General features: G+C 42.3%; 1 protein-coding gene across 9 annotated transcripts in view; it reads right to left on the bottom strand.

Annotated features, from left to right (window-relative positions):
- Window positions 1-15,763, bottom strand: part of LOC129820106 (adenylate cyclase type 2-like) — a 98,177-nt gene that overhangs the window by 20,655 nt on the left and 61,759 nt on the right. For 8 of the 9 annotated variants that reach the window (XR_008754153.1, XM_055876981.1, XM_055876976.1 and 5 more), the window contains 2 exons: window positions 9,740-9,880; window positions 9,380-9,496 (listed from right to left, as the gene is read on the bottom strand). Coding sequence is in view for 8 of the 9 variants with exons in the window: in XM_055876981.1 (XP_055732956.1) it covers window positions 9,380-9,496; window positions 9,740-9,880 (258 nt within the window). In the remaining variant the exon portion in view is untranslated. The remainder of the gene's footprint in view (window positions 1-9,379; window positions 9,497-9,739; window positions 9,881-15,763) is intronic. The other variant, XM_055876975.1, reaches the window with a different exon arrangement.

The following is a 15,763-nucleotide window of genomic DNA, read 5'->3' as shown; positions in this document are numbered from 1 at the left end:
AAGCTCTTAGAAGACTTACTCAGAAAGACGCACAGCTGTAATCGCTGCCAAAGGTAATTCAAACATGTATTGACTCAGGGGTGTGGATACTTATGTAAATGAGATATTTCTGAATTTCATTTTAAATAAATGTGCACTTTGTCATTGTAGGTTATTCGTTGGAGATAGGTGAGAAAAACATGTAGATTTAATCCATTTTGAATTCAGGCTGTAACACAACAAAATGTGAAATAAGTCAAGGGGTATGAATACTTTCTGAATGCTCTGTAGACAGATGGAGAGAGTCAAACAATAGACTAGACTCTACTTTATGAGTCTACATTAGCAAGCCATAACAACAGTTCCTCCAAAAAATGTCCAGTCAACATTTCCCCCCCAAAACTATAATGGACATCATATATCCTGGCCTATAAAAAATGGAATATGGCTCTTTATGGGCTGAGTATCACTTCACTGAGGGAGTATTATGGTCCATTAAGGGAGAGCTGGGCCAACACAGGGCAATGGATCAGAACAAGTTACTGAACTAGAGGAAGGAGGGTAGGGAGCGAAGGAAGGAGAGAAGGAAGGAAGGAAGGAAGGAAGGAAGGAAGGAAGGAAGGAAGGAAGGAAGGAAGGAAGGAGGGGAGTCAGCAATAAAGAGCGAAAAAAATAGTATAACTGAATATGTGGAGAGCAGTGAATCAGGACTAGCTATTACTGGCTGACGAGGGTAAACACCATTCATTTAGAAGATAGGAGAAATGGGTCCGGGCTATTAGCAGAGGTGTCTAAGTGAAAAAAAAGAGAGAAAAAATAAAGGAATATTACTGATGCAGAAAATAGAGGGAATTGGCTCCCAGTCAAGACTAATGGTGAAGGGAGATGTGTGAATGAAAGCCTGAACTAGAAGTAGGGGCCACATTAAATCAGATTGCGGGCTGTGAATGGCCACAGGGGCATATGCATCAGTCGTGAAAAGTGGATAACCACAATTATTCGAAAGAAATGGGTCCAGTGTATAAAGAAAAACTATTTATAAAATATGGGAATGAGATTGAGGTGTTGGACACTATGGAGGAGGGTAATGATGTGGAAGATATTATTGTTAAGTATTAGATAAAGTTGTACACAGAAGGTAAAAAATAAAAATGAAAATTGGGTATGAAAATGGTCTGGATCTGTTCATACATTTTTTCAGTTCACTTATGAGTTCCTTGAGGTGTAAAACATCAGTAATGAGCTTGTCAAGCCCTATTCAGCAAGGCTGTTCTCTAGTGCTGATAAATACTAAATCAATACTAAATCTCAGGAGGACAGAGTTTTTGTTTCTAACAGACAGAGATGATCTTGCCACAGACGTAGCTAGGAGTGAGATGATTATGTAGGCTGTGTGTGAAGAGTGTGAAGCAAGGCAGGCAGACTAGGGCTGTCACACAAGTAATTCAAATGCAATTGAGGGAAAAACAGTTGTGACACCACACCAGATGCGAGCCAGTTTCCCATGAACTTGAACTACTTTTGACTATTGAGATGAAGGAGAGGAGACAAGGAGAGGAAGCCACTTTAGACTATTGAGATACTATCCAAGTCAACAACCAGGCCACTTCTAGAGCCCTCTCGGTGTCACCAAGACACATTGACAGCAGCACAGTGTCTCTCGGTTCTCTGTCAGCTGTTGTAAGCCTGCGTGAAAACACACAGAGTAGATCAACAGTCTACAGTCTACACAGTCACACACAAACACAAACGGATTGATTGTGATTGATGTAACGCAACGTTTATGATAGACAATGTAAACAAACATTACTTTTGTGGCCCTGGTTAAAGAAATATGAGTGTTGACTTAAAATGATTTACAAAGGAGTGACTTTTCTACTATGAACTAATAAAAACAGAACGCTAGTGACGAACGCTAACTTAATGAAATCCAATATTGGAACCCTGGAATAATCCGCAACATTCAGACTCTTCCAGAAAGGAAAGCAAAAGCACGTTTTTCACCTGAAGTATTAGAAATATATGAAACCCAGGTCTGACTCAGAGTAGATGTTAGTAGCGTAGCCAGACATTTGTTGGTGTGTGAAAAAAAGTAACAATATATACAGTACCAGCCAAAAGTTTGGACACACCTAATCATTCAAGGCTTTTTCTTTATTTTTACTATTTTCTACATTGAAAAATAATAGTGAAGACATCAAAACTATGAAATAACACAAATTGAATCATATAGTCACCAAAAAGTGTTAAACAAATTAGATTATTCAAAGTAGCCACCCTTTGCCTTGATGGCAACTTTACACACTCTTGGCATTTTCTCAACTAGCTTCATGAGGAATGATTTTCCAATCGTCTTGAAGGAGTTCCCACATATGCTGAGCACTTACTGTCTGCTTTTTCTTCACTCTGGGGACCAACTCATCCCAAACCAACTCAATTTGGTTGATTGTGGAGGCCAGGTCATCTGACGCAGCACTCCATCACTCTCCTTCTTGGTCAAATAGCCCTTACACAGTGTGTTTTGGGTCATTGTCCTGTTGAAAAACAAGTGACAGTCCTACTAAGCGCAAACCAGATGGGATGGGGTATCACTGCAGAATGCTGTGGTAGCCATGCTGGTTAAGTGGGTCATGAATTCTAAATAAATCACCAACAGTGTCACCAGCAAAGTAACCCCACACCATCACACCTCCTCCATGCTTCATGGTGGGAACCACACATGCGGAGATCATCCATTCACCTCCTCTGCGTCTCACAAAGACACTGGGGTTGGAACCAAAAATCGCAAATTTGGACTCATCAGACCAAAGGACAGATTTCCACTGGTCTTATGTCCATTGCTCGTGTTTCTTGGCCCAAGCAAGTCTCTTCTTATTATTGGTGTCCTTTAGTAGTGGTTTCTTTGCAGCAATTTGAACATGGCCTGATTCGCACAGTCTCCTCTGAACAATTGATGTTGAGATGTGTCTGTTAATTGAACTCTGTGAAGCATGTATTTGGGCTGTAATCTGAGGTGCAGTTAACTCTAATGAACTTATCCTCTGCAGCAGAAGTAACTCTGGGTCTTCCTTTCCTGTGGCGGTCCTCAGTTTCATCATAGCGCTTGATGGTTTTTCCAAGTTCTTGAAATGTTCAGTATTAACTGACCTTCATGTCTTAAAGTAACGTATGTTTCTCTTTGCTTATTTGAGCTCTTCTTGCCACAATATGGACTTGGTCCTTTACCAAATAGGGCTATCTTCTGTATACCACCCCTACTTTGTCACAACACAACTGATTGGCTCAAACGCATTAAGATGGAAAGAAATTCCACAAATGCCTTTTAACAAGGTATACCTGTTAATTGAAATGCATTCCAGGTGACTACCTCATGAAGCTGGTTGAGAGAATGCCAAGAGTGTGCAAAGCTGTCATCAAGGCAAAATGTGGCTACTTTAAAGAATCTAAAATCTAAAATATATTTAGATTGTTTAACACTTTTTTTGGTTACTAGATGATTCCACATGTGTTATTTCAAGAAAAACCCTGGAATGAGTTGGTGTGTCCAAACGTTTGACTGGTACTGTATTTTTTAGGGGAGGAAACAGCTAATCTCATGCTCATTTCATTTCATTTCATGCTCAATCTCATTTCTACACATTTTGTCATGAGACTGAGAGAAAATGATGCTGCTTTATAGCCAATCTCATGCTATTCTACACATTTGGCCATGAGGCAGAGCGAACATATTGCATGTTTAAGCTAATTAAAGTTCAAATATATGTGTGTTTATTGTGATAAAGGCACTGGATTATGAGCTGTCTTGTTTGCTAAATGAACAAATGAAGTAGGCAGTGTCATGGTGCATATAGCCATAGAAGCACAGTGACATATCCCACTGGGCACAGACATCAATTCAAATCAAATCAAATTGTATGTGTTACATGGGCCGAATACGACAGGTGTAAACCTTACCGTGAAAGGCTTACTTACAAACACTGAACCAACAATCAGCTTCAAGAAATAGAGTTAAGAAAAGATTGACTAAATAAACTAAAGTAAAAAAGAGAAGAAAAAAGTAACACAATAAAATAACAATACCGAGGCTATATTCAGGGAGTACCGGTACCGAATCAATGTGCGGGGGTACAGGTTAGTCGAGGTAATTTGTACATGTAGGTAGGGGTAAAGTGACTATGCATAAATAATAAACAGCGAGTAGCAGCAGTGTAAAAACAAAGGGGGAGGGTGTTAATGTAAATAGTCCGGGTGGCTATTTAATTAATTGTTCAGCAGTCTTGTAGCTTGGGGGTAGGAGTTGTTAAGGAACCTTTTGGACCTAGACTTGGCGCTCAGGTACCGCTTGCCGTGGTGTAGCAGAGGGAATAATCTATGACTAGGGTGACTGGAGTCTTTGACATTTTTTGGGGTCTTCCTCTGACGCCTAGCCAGATAAAAGGTGCCCATTTCAAACGGCCTCGTACTCAATTCTTGCTCGTACAATATACATATTATTATTACTATTGGATAGAAAACACTATCTAGTTTCTAAAACCGTTTGAATTATTTCTCTGAGTGAAACAGAACTCATTCTGCAGCACATTTCCTGACCAGGAAGTGGAAAGTCTGAAATCAATGCTCTGTTCTTCTTCCTGCCTATAAATGGGCACGAGACCTATTAGTATACATGCACATCATACACCTTCCCCTGGGTGTCAAGAGGCTGTGAGAGAAGAAATGAGGTGATTATCTTGGTCTGAGATGGAACACATCATCTTGGAATGACGTGTCCCCCATTTTCGGTACTCTGAAGAGCGCGAGGTGGACAGTGGGATTGCCTTTTGTTTAGCTGCCGTTATAGGCGACTATTATCTCCGGCTTTGATTTTATTTGATACATGTCACCATATCATCGTAAAGTATGATTTTTCAATATAGTTTCATCAGATTATTGAAATTTTTTCGGGAGTTTTGCCGTGTTCCGTTCTCTTCCGTTTGTTGACATGGAGAGCTTTGTGCCACTAGGCTAGCGCGCTTGCTAAATGAAGAGGGAAAGTTGCCGTTCTGAATCCAAACAACGACTGTTCTGGACAAAGGACACCTTGTCCAACATTCTGATGGAAGATCAGCAAAAGTAAGAAACATTTTATAATGCTATTTCATATATCTGTCGTAGTCGTCGGCGCCCAAGTGTTTCTGGCTATTGTGCTAAGCTAATATAACGCTCCATTTTTTTTTCGCTGTAAAACACTTAATAAATCGGAAATATTGGCTGGAATCACAAGATGCCTGTCTTTCATTTGCTGTACACTATGTATTTTTCAGAAATGTTTTATGATGAGTAATTAGGTATTTGACGTTGGTGCCTGTAATTATTATGGCTGCTTTCGGTGCAATTTCTGATTGTAGCTGCAATGTAAACTATGATTTATACCTGAAATATGCACATTTTTCTAACAAAACATATGCTATACAATAAATATGTTATCAGACTGTCATCTGATGAAGTTGTTTCTTGGTTAGTGGCTATTTATATCTTTATTTGGTCGAATTTGTGATAGCTACTGATGGAGTAAAAAACTGGTGGAGTTAAAAAAAGTGGTGTCTTTTGCTAACGTGGTTAGCTAATAGATTTACATATTGTGTCTTCCCTGTAAAACATTTAAAAAATCGGACATGTTGGCTGGATTCACAAGATGTGTACCTTTCATATGCTCTATTGGACTTGTTAATGTGTGAAAGTTAAATATTTAAAAAATATATATTTTGAATTTCGTGCCCTGCACTTGAAGTGGCTGTTGTCATAAGTGTACCGACGCCGGGCTGCAGCCATAAGAAATTAACTTCTCTAGGATAGGAGGCAGCATTTTCACGTTTGGATGAAAAGCATACCCAAATTCAACTGCCAGCTACTCATCCCCAGAAGATAAGATATGCATATTGTTAGTATATTTGGATAGAAAACACAGATTCTAAAACTGTTTGAATCATGTCTGTGAGTATTACAGAACTTATTTAGCAGGCGAAACCCCGAGGACAAACCATTCCGATTTTCTTTTTTTGAGGTCACTCTCTTTTCAATGGATTATCATTGGGAATACAGATTTCTAATTGCCCTTCTTGCAGTTCCTACCGCTTCCACTGGATGTCAACAGTCTTCAGAAATTAGTTGAGGGTTTTTCCTTCGTGTAATGAAGAAGTACGGCCATTTTGAATCAAAGTCACTTGAAGTGTCCTGTTAGATAGAGACGCATGACCAGAAAGCATGCTACAGATTGTTTTAATCCTGTATTGAAAACAGATAGACCCGTCTTCAATTTTATCGATTATTAACGTTTAAAAATACCTAAAGTTGTATTCCAAAAGTAGTTTGAAATGTTTTGGCAAAGTTTACCGTTAACTTTTGAGATATTTTGTAGTGACGTTGCGCAAATTGGAAGCTGTTTTTTTCTGGATCAAACGCGCCAAATAAATGGACATTTTGGATATATATGGATGGAATTAATTGAACAAAAGGACCATTTGTGATGTTTATTGGACATATTGGAGTGCCAACAAAAGAAGCTCGTCAAAGGTAAGGCATGATTTATATTTTATTTCTGCGTTTTGTGTTGCGCCTGCAGGGTTGAAATATGCTACACTCTCTTTGTTTACTGTTGTGCTATCATCAGATAATAGCATCTTATGCTTTCCCCGTAAATTCTTTTTGAAATCAGACATGTTCGCTGGATTCACAACATGTGTAGCTTTAATTTGGTGTCTTTCATATGTGATTTCATGAAAGATAGATTTTTATAGTAATATATTTGAATTTGGCGCGCTACATTTTTTCTGGCTTTTGGCCAAGTGGGACGCTACCGTCCCACATATCCCAGAGAAGTTAACAAACTTTTGTTTTGGCAAGTTGGTTAGGACATCTACTTTGTGCATGACACAAGTAATTTCTCAAACAATTGTTTACAGACAGATTATTATATTAGACACGTTCTGTCTCCTAGAAATGAACGTACTTTGCTGCGAAAAGTTCAAATCAATCCCAGAACAACAGCAAAGGGCCTTGTGAAGATGCTGGAGGAAACAGTTACAAACGTATCTATATCCACAGTAAAATGAATCCTATACCGGCATAACCTGAAAGGCCGCTCAGCAAGGAAGAAGCCACTGCTCCAAAACCGCCATAAAAAAAGCCAGACTACGGTTTGCAACGGCACATGGGGACAAAGATCGTACTTTTTGGAGAAATGTCCTCTGGTCTGATGAAACAAAAATAGAACTGTTTGCCCATAATGACCATCGTTATGTTTGGAGGAAAAAGGGGGTGGCTTGCAAGCCGAAGAACACCATCCCACCGTGAAGCACGGGGGTGGCGTCATCATGGTGTGGGGGTGCTTTGCTGCAGGAGGGACTGGTGCACTTCACAAAATAGATGGCATCATGGGGGAGGACAATTAGGTGGATATATTGAAGCAACATCTCAAGACATCAGTCAGGAAGTTAAAGCTTGCACACAAATGGGTCTTCCAAATGGACAATGACTCCAAGAATACATCCAAAGTTGTTGCAAAATGGCTTAAGGACAACAATGTCAAGGTATTGGAGTGGCCATCACAAAGCCCTGACCTCAATCCTATAGAAAATATGTAGGCAGAACTGAAAAAGCATGTCAGCGAGCCTACAAACCTGACTCTGTTACACCAGCTCTGTCAGGAGGAATGGGCCAAAATTCACCCAACTTATTGTGGGAAGCTTGTGGAAGGCTACCCAAAACGTTTGACCCAAGTTAAACAATTTAAGGGCAATGCTACCAAATACTAATTGAGTGTATGTAAACTTCTGACCCACTGGGAATGTGATGAAAGAAATAAAAGCTGAAATAAATCATTCTCTCTACTGACATTTCACGTTCTTAAAATAAAGTGGTGATCGTAACTGACCTAAGACAGGGAATTTTTACTTGGATTAAATGTCAGGAATTGTGAAAAACTGAGTTTAAATGTATTTGGCTAAGGTGTATGTAAAGTTCAGACTTCAACTGTAGGTCTTGGATGGCAAGAAGCTTGGCCCCAGTGATGTACTGGGCCGTACACACTACCCTCTGTAGCGCCTTAAGGTTGGATGCCGAGCAGTTGCCATACCAGGCGGTGATGCAACTGGTCAGGATTGTTAGGTTCTTATTTTTCAGAGTAAATATCCCACGGACACTATAGAAGCTTTAACCAAGTTTAATTCTTCCCAAAGGTTCTGTACAGCTGTAATCAGACAGCAAAACATTTTCCTCCATCACAGTTATATCCTACATCCTACTTAATACTTAATACACTCCCTCTCTCCAATCCTTACAGTTTATGCCCAACAGGAAGAAGGTAACCAGATACTAAACCCTGATTACTCCCTTAAGGGGAACTGACGTCACCCCTCACCTCCTGACCTCAACCCCTCCTTCACCTAATCCACAGCTATCCATCTGTCTTCCCTATATCAACACATCACTCTCCTCTCCTCCATCAAACACATTCCAAAGCCTTCTGGCTTTCTACAGACTCTTTCTATTCAAAGCTTCTTCTCTATCATTTATTTAATATCTCAATGTTCAAAGTTTAGCCGATTCCAACAGGATGCTCTTGATGGTGCAGCTGTAGAACTTTTTTGGGATCTGGGGACCCATGCCAAGGTCTGTAATACCAACTTGTTTCAAGCAGACCCCATAGTCCCTGTGCCCAAGAACACCAAGGTAATCTGCTTAAATTACTTTCACCCCTTAGAACTCACATCTATAGCCATGAAAGGTTTTGAAAGGCTGGTCATGGCTCACATCAACACCATCATCCCAGACACACTGGACCCATTCCAATTCACATACCGCCCCAACAGATCCACAGATCAAAATAAAATAAAATCAAGATGATTCAACCTCTATTGCACTCCACACTGCCCTCACCCACCTGGACAATAGGAATACCCATGTAAGAATGCTGTTCATTGACTACAGCGCAGCATTCAACACCATAGTCCCCTCCAAACTCATCATCAAACTCAGGACCCTGGGACTGAACACCTCCCTCTGCAACCGGATCCTGGACTTCCTGACGGGCCTCCCCCAAGCGGTGAGGGTAGGCAACAACACATCGGCCACACTGAGCATCAACACGGGGGCCCCTCAGGGGTATGTGCCTAGTCCCCTTCTGTAATCCCTGTTCACCCACGACTGCACGAATCCAACACCATCATACATTTTTACCCCCTTATTTTACCAGGTAAGTTGATTGAGGACACATTCTCAGTTTCAGCAACAACATGGGGAATAGTTACAGGGGAGCGCATGACTCCAACACCATCATCAAATTTGCTGACGACACAACAGTTGGGCTTGGCTTCCCTGTGGGTGGCCCACCTGTGCCTACACGGCTGGTAGATGTACTCACAGGTAAGTAGAACTTATTTCCATCCGTGAGGTGGGCGTGGCTGTGGGAGCTGAGAATGCTGTCATTGGTCAGGTTCATGGTAGGGGGTGTGGTCAAAACATCATCTTCCAGGAAGAACTGGAAAGAGGTTTAGAAGAGAGAAAGAAGAGAGGGGAAGAGAAGTTAGACTTTAGCCCTACTAGGCTGTATTCCAGTGTGATCTACCAGTGGAATGACATTCATTACATTGCAAGTATCATTTTGATGGCTATAACGGAAGACTCGCCTGCCAGTTTTGCCTGGCACATCCTCTACACTCACTCACTCACGCACACACACACACACACACACACACACACACACACACACACACTTACACACCATGTTGAACACAGCCATGACCAGTATAAGAGCGGTGGTTGTCATGGTGAGGACCAATCGGAGCCAGGGTTTGTTGGCGATGATGATGCGTGAGGAAGTAGGGAGCCAGGGGAGAGAGCACCACGATCCTTTACCTCCCTGCTGAGAGAGACAGAGAGAGAGGGAGGAAGGAAGGAAGGAAGGAAGGAAGAAAGAAAGAAAGAAAGAAAGAAAGAAAGAAAGAAAGAAAGAAAGAAAGAAAGGGAGGGAGAGATAGAGAGAGGGGACAGAGAGACAAGCAGGGGGACAGATAAAATGACAATGGGACTGGGAAAAGAGATCAAAATAGTGAGTAAAATCTTAAATAGAGAGAGAGTTCAGAGACAGAGAGACCAGAGACAGAGAAAGAGAGAGAGAGAAAGAGAGACCAGAGACAGAGATATCAGAGAAAGAGAGACCAGAGCAAGAGAGACCAGAGAAAGAGAGAGAAGGCTAGGGACAGTCCTGTATTGCCATAGTGCAACGGGAGAAGCCATGAAATTGAAGACGATGGGGGACAAGAACAAGAACAAACAACAGCTGCAGTAACAGATCTTAAAGAATGCCGCTGCAATGGATAGCTACCGTTTTACGGGCTCCTGAGCAACAATTTTATGAAGCTTTTTTGTTGGCTAATCTTAATTGTACATAATGTTTCTGCCATCGTTTCCTATGACCGAAAAGAGCTTCTGGACATCAGAACAGTGACCACAAACCTCGATTTGGATGAAGATTTCTACTTTACAATTACATAAATCCTATCAACGGGACGTGAAGAACTGTAATATCGTATGTTTCTCGGAGTTGTGGCTGAATAAGGAATATGGATAATATGCATCGGCAAGACAGGACGGCAGCGTCGGGTAAGCTCAAGGTGGGAGGTTCTGCTCACCGGAGTTAGAATAGCTTATGATAAGCTGTAAACCATACTATTCACCAAAATAGTTTTCATCTATATTTTTCGTAGTTGTCTATTTACCATCACAAACTGATGCTGTCACTAAGAACGCACTTCACGCAATGAGCTGTATAGGGCCATAAGCAAACAAGAAAATGCTTATCCAGAGGCGTTGCTCCTAGTGGTCGGTGATATTAATGCAGGAAAACTGAAATCTGTTTTACCTAATTTCTACCAGCATGTCACCTGTGCAACTAAAGGCAAAACACTCTAGATCATCTTTATTCCACACACAGAAACACATACAAAGCTCTCCCTGGCCCTCCATTTGGCAAATATGACCATAAAAGGCTCTACATGGTCAATCCGATGTTTGCAGTGGACACACAGCCTTTACTACAATATGGCTTCTGCAGAAGTCAGGGCATTCATACTTCTTGTGCTTCGCGTAGCAGAGCAGGCCTGTTGTGAAGGAAGTTATCAAGGAAGTGAGTTCGTGTTTACACCACCAACCGTCAACCAAACATGTCATTGCAGAGCTATACGGAGCACTCCGCATTGTTACAACATTTTTGAGACTCACGGCGATGCGTCACACCCTCAATACGGAGCCTCCGACCACATTTTTGGATCAAGCCTAAATTGCCTTCAACTCTATCCTCCTGATTCCTGCTTACGAGCAAAAACTCAAACAGTACCGCTGTTCCGCGCTGAATACGGAAGTGGTCCGATGAAGAGGATGCTAAGCTACAGGACTGTTTTGCTAGCACAGACTGGAATATGTTCGGGGATTCATCTGATGACATTGAGAAGTTTACCACATCAGTCACCACCTTCATTAATAAGCGCATTGGTGATGTCGTCCCCATAGTGACGGGATGTACATATCCCAACCAGAAGCCATGGATTACAGGCAACATCTGCACTGAGCTAAAGGCTAGAGCTGCCTCTTTCAAGGAGCAGGACACTTATCTGGATGCTCCTAAGAAATCCCGCTACCACCTCCAATGAAACTACTACTACGCCGGCTCTGAGGATGTGGCAGGGCTTACAAACTATCATTGAAGCTGAATACGTTCTCTGTAGCCGTTGTAAGACCTGTAGCCCTTTCCTGCAGTCATTACCAAAAGTGCTCTCTTTGGCCTCATGGGTGGAATGTTAATATTTATTTTCATAGTTATTAAAATGACGAAAATCCGGTGTTTCTATGTCAATTTTCTTTTCTATATTTCAGTCTTATGTGATGTATATAAAGTGTAATATTGGAATGCAACATCAAAATGTTATGCATTTCAACTGTATATCAGACATGGTACAGGTGTCTTCCTTTTTGTGGTAGGGAAATAAAGTACTTTTGTTTCAAAGTAGATTTGTTTAAGACTACTACAGGTTAACATTCACAAGACCACAGGGCAAGATGAATTACAGCTGGCAAGTGTTTTCACTGACATTTTCAACCTCTCCCTGACCAAGTCTGTAAAACCTACATGCTCAAGCAGACCACCATAGTCCCTGTGCCCAAAAACGCTACGATAACCTGTGTAAATGACTATCGCCTCATAGCACTCACATCTGTAGCCAAGAAGTGCTTTGAAAGGCTGGTCATGGCTCACATCAACACCATCATCTCAGACACCCTGGATCCACTCCAATTTGAATACCGCCCCTACATATCCACAGATGACGCAATCTCTATTGCATTCCACACTGCCCTCTCCTACCTGGACAAGAGGAACACCTATGTGAGAATGCTGTTCATTGACTACAGCTCAGCGTTAAACACCATAGTGCCCTCCAAGCTCACCACTAAGCTAAGGACCCTGGGACTGAACACTTCCCTCTGCAACTGGATCTTGGACTTCCTGACGTGCCGCCCCCCAAGGTGGTAAGGGTAGGCAACAACACATCTGCCACACTGACCCTCAACCCAGGGGCCCCTCAGGGGTGAGTGCTTAGCACCCTCCTGTACTCCCTGTTCACCCACGACTCCACCACCATCATACGTTTTTACCCCCTTTTTTTATCAGGTAAGTTGACTGAGGACACATTCGCATTTTCAGCAACAACCTGGGGAATAATTACAGGGGAGCGGGAGGGGATGAATGAGCCAATTGGAAGCTGGGGATGATTAGGTTGCCATGATCGTATGAGGGCCAGATTGGGAATGTAGCCGGGACACCACGGTTAACACCCCTACTCTTACGATAAGTGCCATGGGATCTTTAGTGTCCACAGAGAGTCAGGACACCCATTTAACGTCCCATCCGAAAGACAGCACCTTACACAGGGCAATGTCCCAATCACTGGCCTGGGACATTGGGATATTTTTTGTTGTTGATGAGAGGAAGAAGGGCCTCCTACTGGCCCTCCAACACCACTTCCAGCAGCATCTGGTCTCCCATCCAGGGACCGACCTGGACCAACCCTGCTTAGCTTCAGAGGAAAGCCAGCATTGTGATGCAGGGTGATATGCTGCTGATGACAGAAAGGTGGTAGGCCTGATCACCAATGACAATGAGACAGCCTACAGGGAGGAAGTCAGAGACCTGGCAGTGTGGTGCCAGGACAACTACCTCTCCCTCAACGTCAGCAAGACAAAGGAGCTGATCGTGGACTACAGGAAATGGAGGGCTGAGCACACCCCCATTCACATTGATGGGGCTATAGTGGAGCGGGTCGAGAGCTTCAAGTTCATCTGTGTCCACATCGCTAAGGATCTATCATGACCCACACACATCAACACAGTTGTGAAGAGTCAACTCTTTTCTCTGTATACATCGATGATGCTGCGGGTGATGCTTGCTGCGGGTGATTCTTTGATCCACCTCTACGCAGACGACACCATTTTGTATACATCTGGCCCTTCTTTGGACACTGTGTTAACAAACCTCCAAATGAGCTTCAATGCCATACAACACTCCTACCGTGGCATCCAACTGCTCTTAAATGCTAGAAAAACAAAATGCATGCTCTTCAACCGATCGCTGCCCGCCCGACTAGCATCACTACTCTGGATGGTTCTGACTTAGGATATGTGGACAACTACAAATACCTAGGTGTCTGGCTAGACTGTAAACTCTCCTTCCAGACTCATATTAAGCATCTCCAATCCAAAACTAAATCTAGAATCGGCTTCCTATTCGCAACAAAGCCTCCTTCACTCATGCTACCAAACATACCCTCGTAAAACTGACTATCCTACCGATCCTTGACTTCGGCGATGTCATCTACAAAATAGCCTCCAACACTCTACTCAGCAAATTCAATACAGTCTATCACAATGCCATCCGTTTTGTCACCAAAGTCCTATATTCGTCTTTGCTTGGTGTAGTTACATTTTATCTCAGCTCACTGGTCACCATAGCAACACCTACCCGTAGGACGCGCTCCAGCAGGTATATTTCACTGGTAATCCCCAAAGCCAAACACCCCCTTTGGCCACCTTTATTTCCAGGTCTCTGCTGCCAATGACTGGAACGAATTGCAAAAATCACTGAAGTTGGAGACTTATATCTCCCTCACTAACTTCAAGAATCGGCTGTCAGAGCAGCTTACCGATCGCTGCAGCTGTACACAGCCCATCTGTAAATAGCCCATCCATCCAACCAACTACCTACCTCATCCCATATTTGTTTTGTTTTTCTGCTCTTTTGCACACCAGTATTTCTACTTGCACATTCCCATCTGCACATCTATCACTTCAGTGTTAATTGCTAAATTGTAATTACTTTTCCGCTATTGCCTATTTATTGCCTTAACTCCTTACTTCATTTGCACACACTGTATACAGATTTTTCTATCGTGTTATTGACTGTATATTTGTTTATCCCATGTGTAACTCTGTGTTGTAGTTTTTGTCGCACTGCTTTGCTTTATCTTGGCCAGGTTGCAGTTGTAAATGAGAACTTGTTCTCAACTGGCCTACCTGGTTAAATAAAGGTGAAATAAGAACATTAAAAGAGAGGGCACAACAACGCCTCTTCCCCCTCAGGAGGCTGAAAACATTTGTCATGGGCCCTCAGATCCTCAAAAAGTTCTATAGCTGCACCCTTGAGAGCATCTTGACTGGCTGCATCACCGCTTGGTATGGAAACTGCTTGGCATCCGACCGCTAGGCGATACAGAAGGTAGTGCGTACGGCAAAGTACATCACTGGGGCCGAGCTCCCTGATATCCAGGACTTCTATACAAGGCGGTGTCAGAGGAACGTCCTAAAAATTGCCAAAGACTCCAGCCACCTAAGTTATAGACTATTCTTTCTGCTACCGCACGGCAAGCGGTACTGTCGGGAACCAACAGGACCCTGAACAGCTTCTACCTCCAAGCCATAAGACTGGTAAATAGTTAGTCTGGGCAGCTATTGGTTAACTATTTAACTATCTGCATGTACCCTTTTTGCACTAACTTTGACTCATCACATACGCTGATGCTACTGTTTATTATCTGACACTTTATCCCTACCTATATGTACATATCTACCTCAATTACCTCGTACCCCTGCACATCGACTCGGTACTGGTAACCCGTGTGTATAGCCAAGTTATCATTACTCATTGTGTATTTATTATTAATTGTATTATTACGTGTTATTACTTTTCTATTATTTCTCTATTTTCTTTCTCTCTGCATTGTTTGCGAAGGGATTGTAAGTAAGCGTGTCACTGTTAATCATAATAATTTGCAATTCAAGCATTTAAAACAGTTTGGTTTGCAGTCTTGAGCACGATACTATCCCATGTCCTTCCATCTGTCTTTTGTTCTGTTTTTCTGTCTATACTGTGTTTACTACCAATCCCAGGATTTGGGTTGGCTCAGATACAGTATACAGAGACACTCTGAGACATCCCAAATGGTTTAAGGAGAAATCTCAAGGTAGAACACCATGCAGGGACCAGGGCCAGACAGACTGTTGTGTTGCAGACTGTTGTTGTATAATAATGTGTTCCACCAAATAATGAGTCCCAGACTACTGTCTTTCAAGCTCCATCTCTCCTCCACTGTCTGGTATCAGGTTAAAGTCTTCAGAGAGGATGAGAAAAGTATTTATAGGTTCTTTGTTATTTGTTTACTTTCTAGTCTTTCTTATCATCATCTCATCTCACCCTGCT

This window comes from Salvelinus fontinalis, chromosome 22 (assembly GCF_029448725.1).
Source record: "Salvelinus fontinalis isolate EN_2023a chromosome 22, ASM2944872v1, whole genome shotgun sequence".
In the NCBI taxonomy this organism is placed as follows: domain Eukaryota; kingdom Metazoa; phylum Chordata; class Actinopteri; order Salmoniformes; family Salmonidae; genus Salvelinus; species Salvelinus fontinalis.
This window is presented reverse-complemented; position numbering and strand designations above follow the sequence as displayed.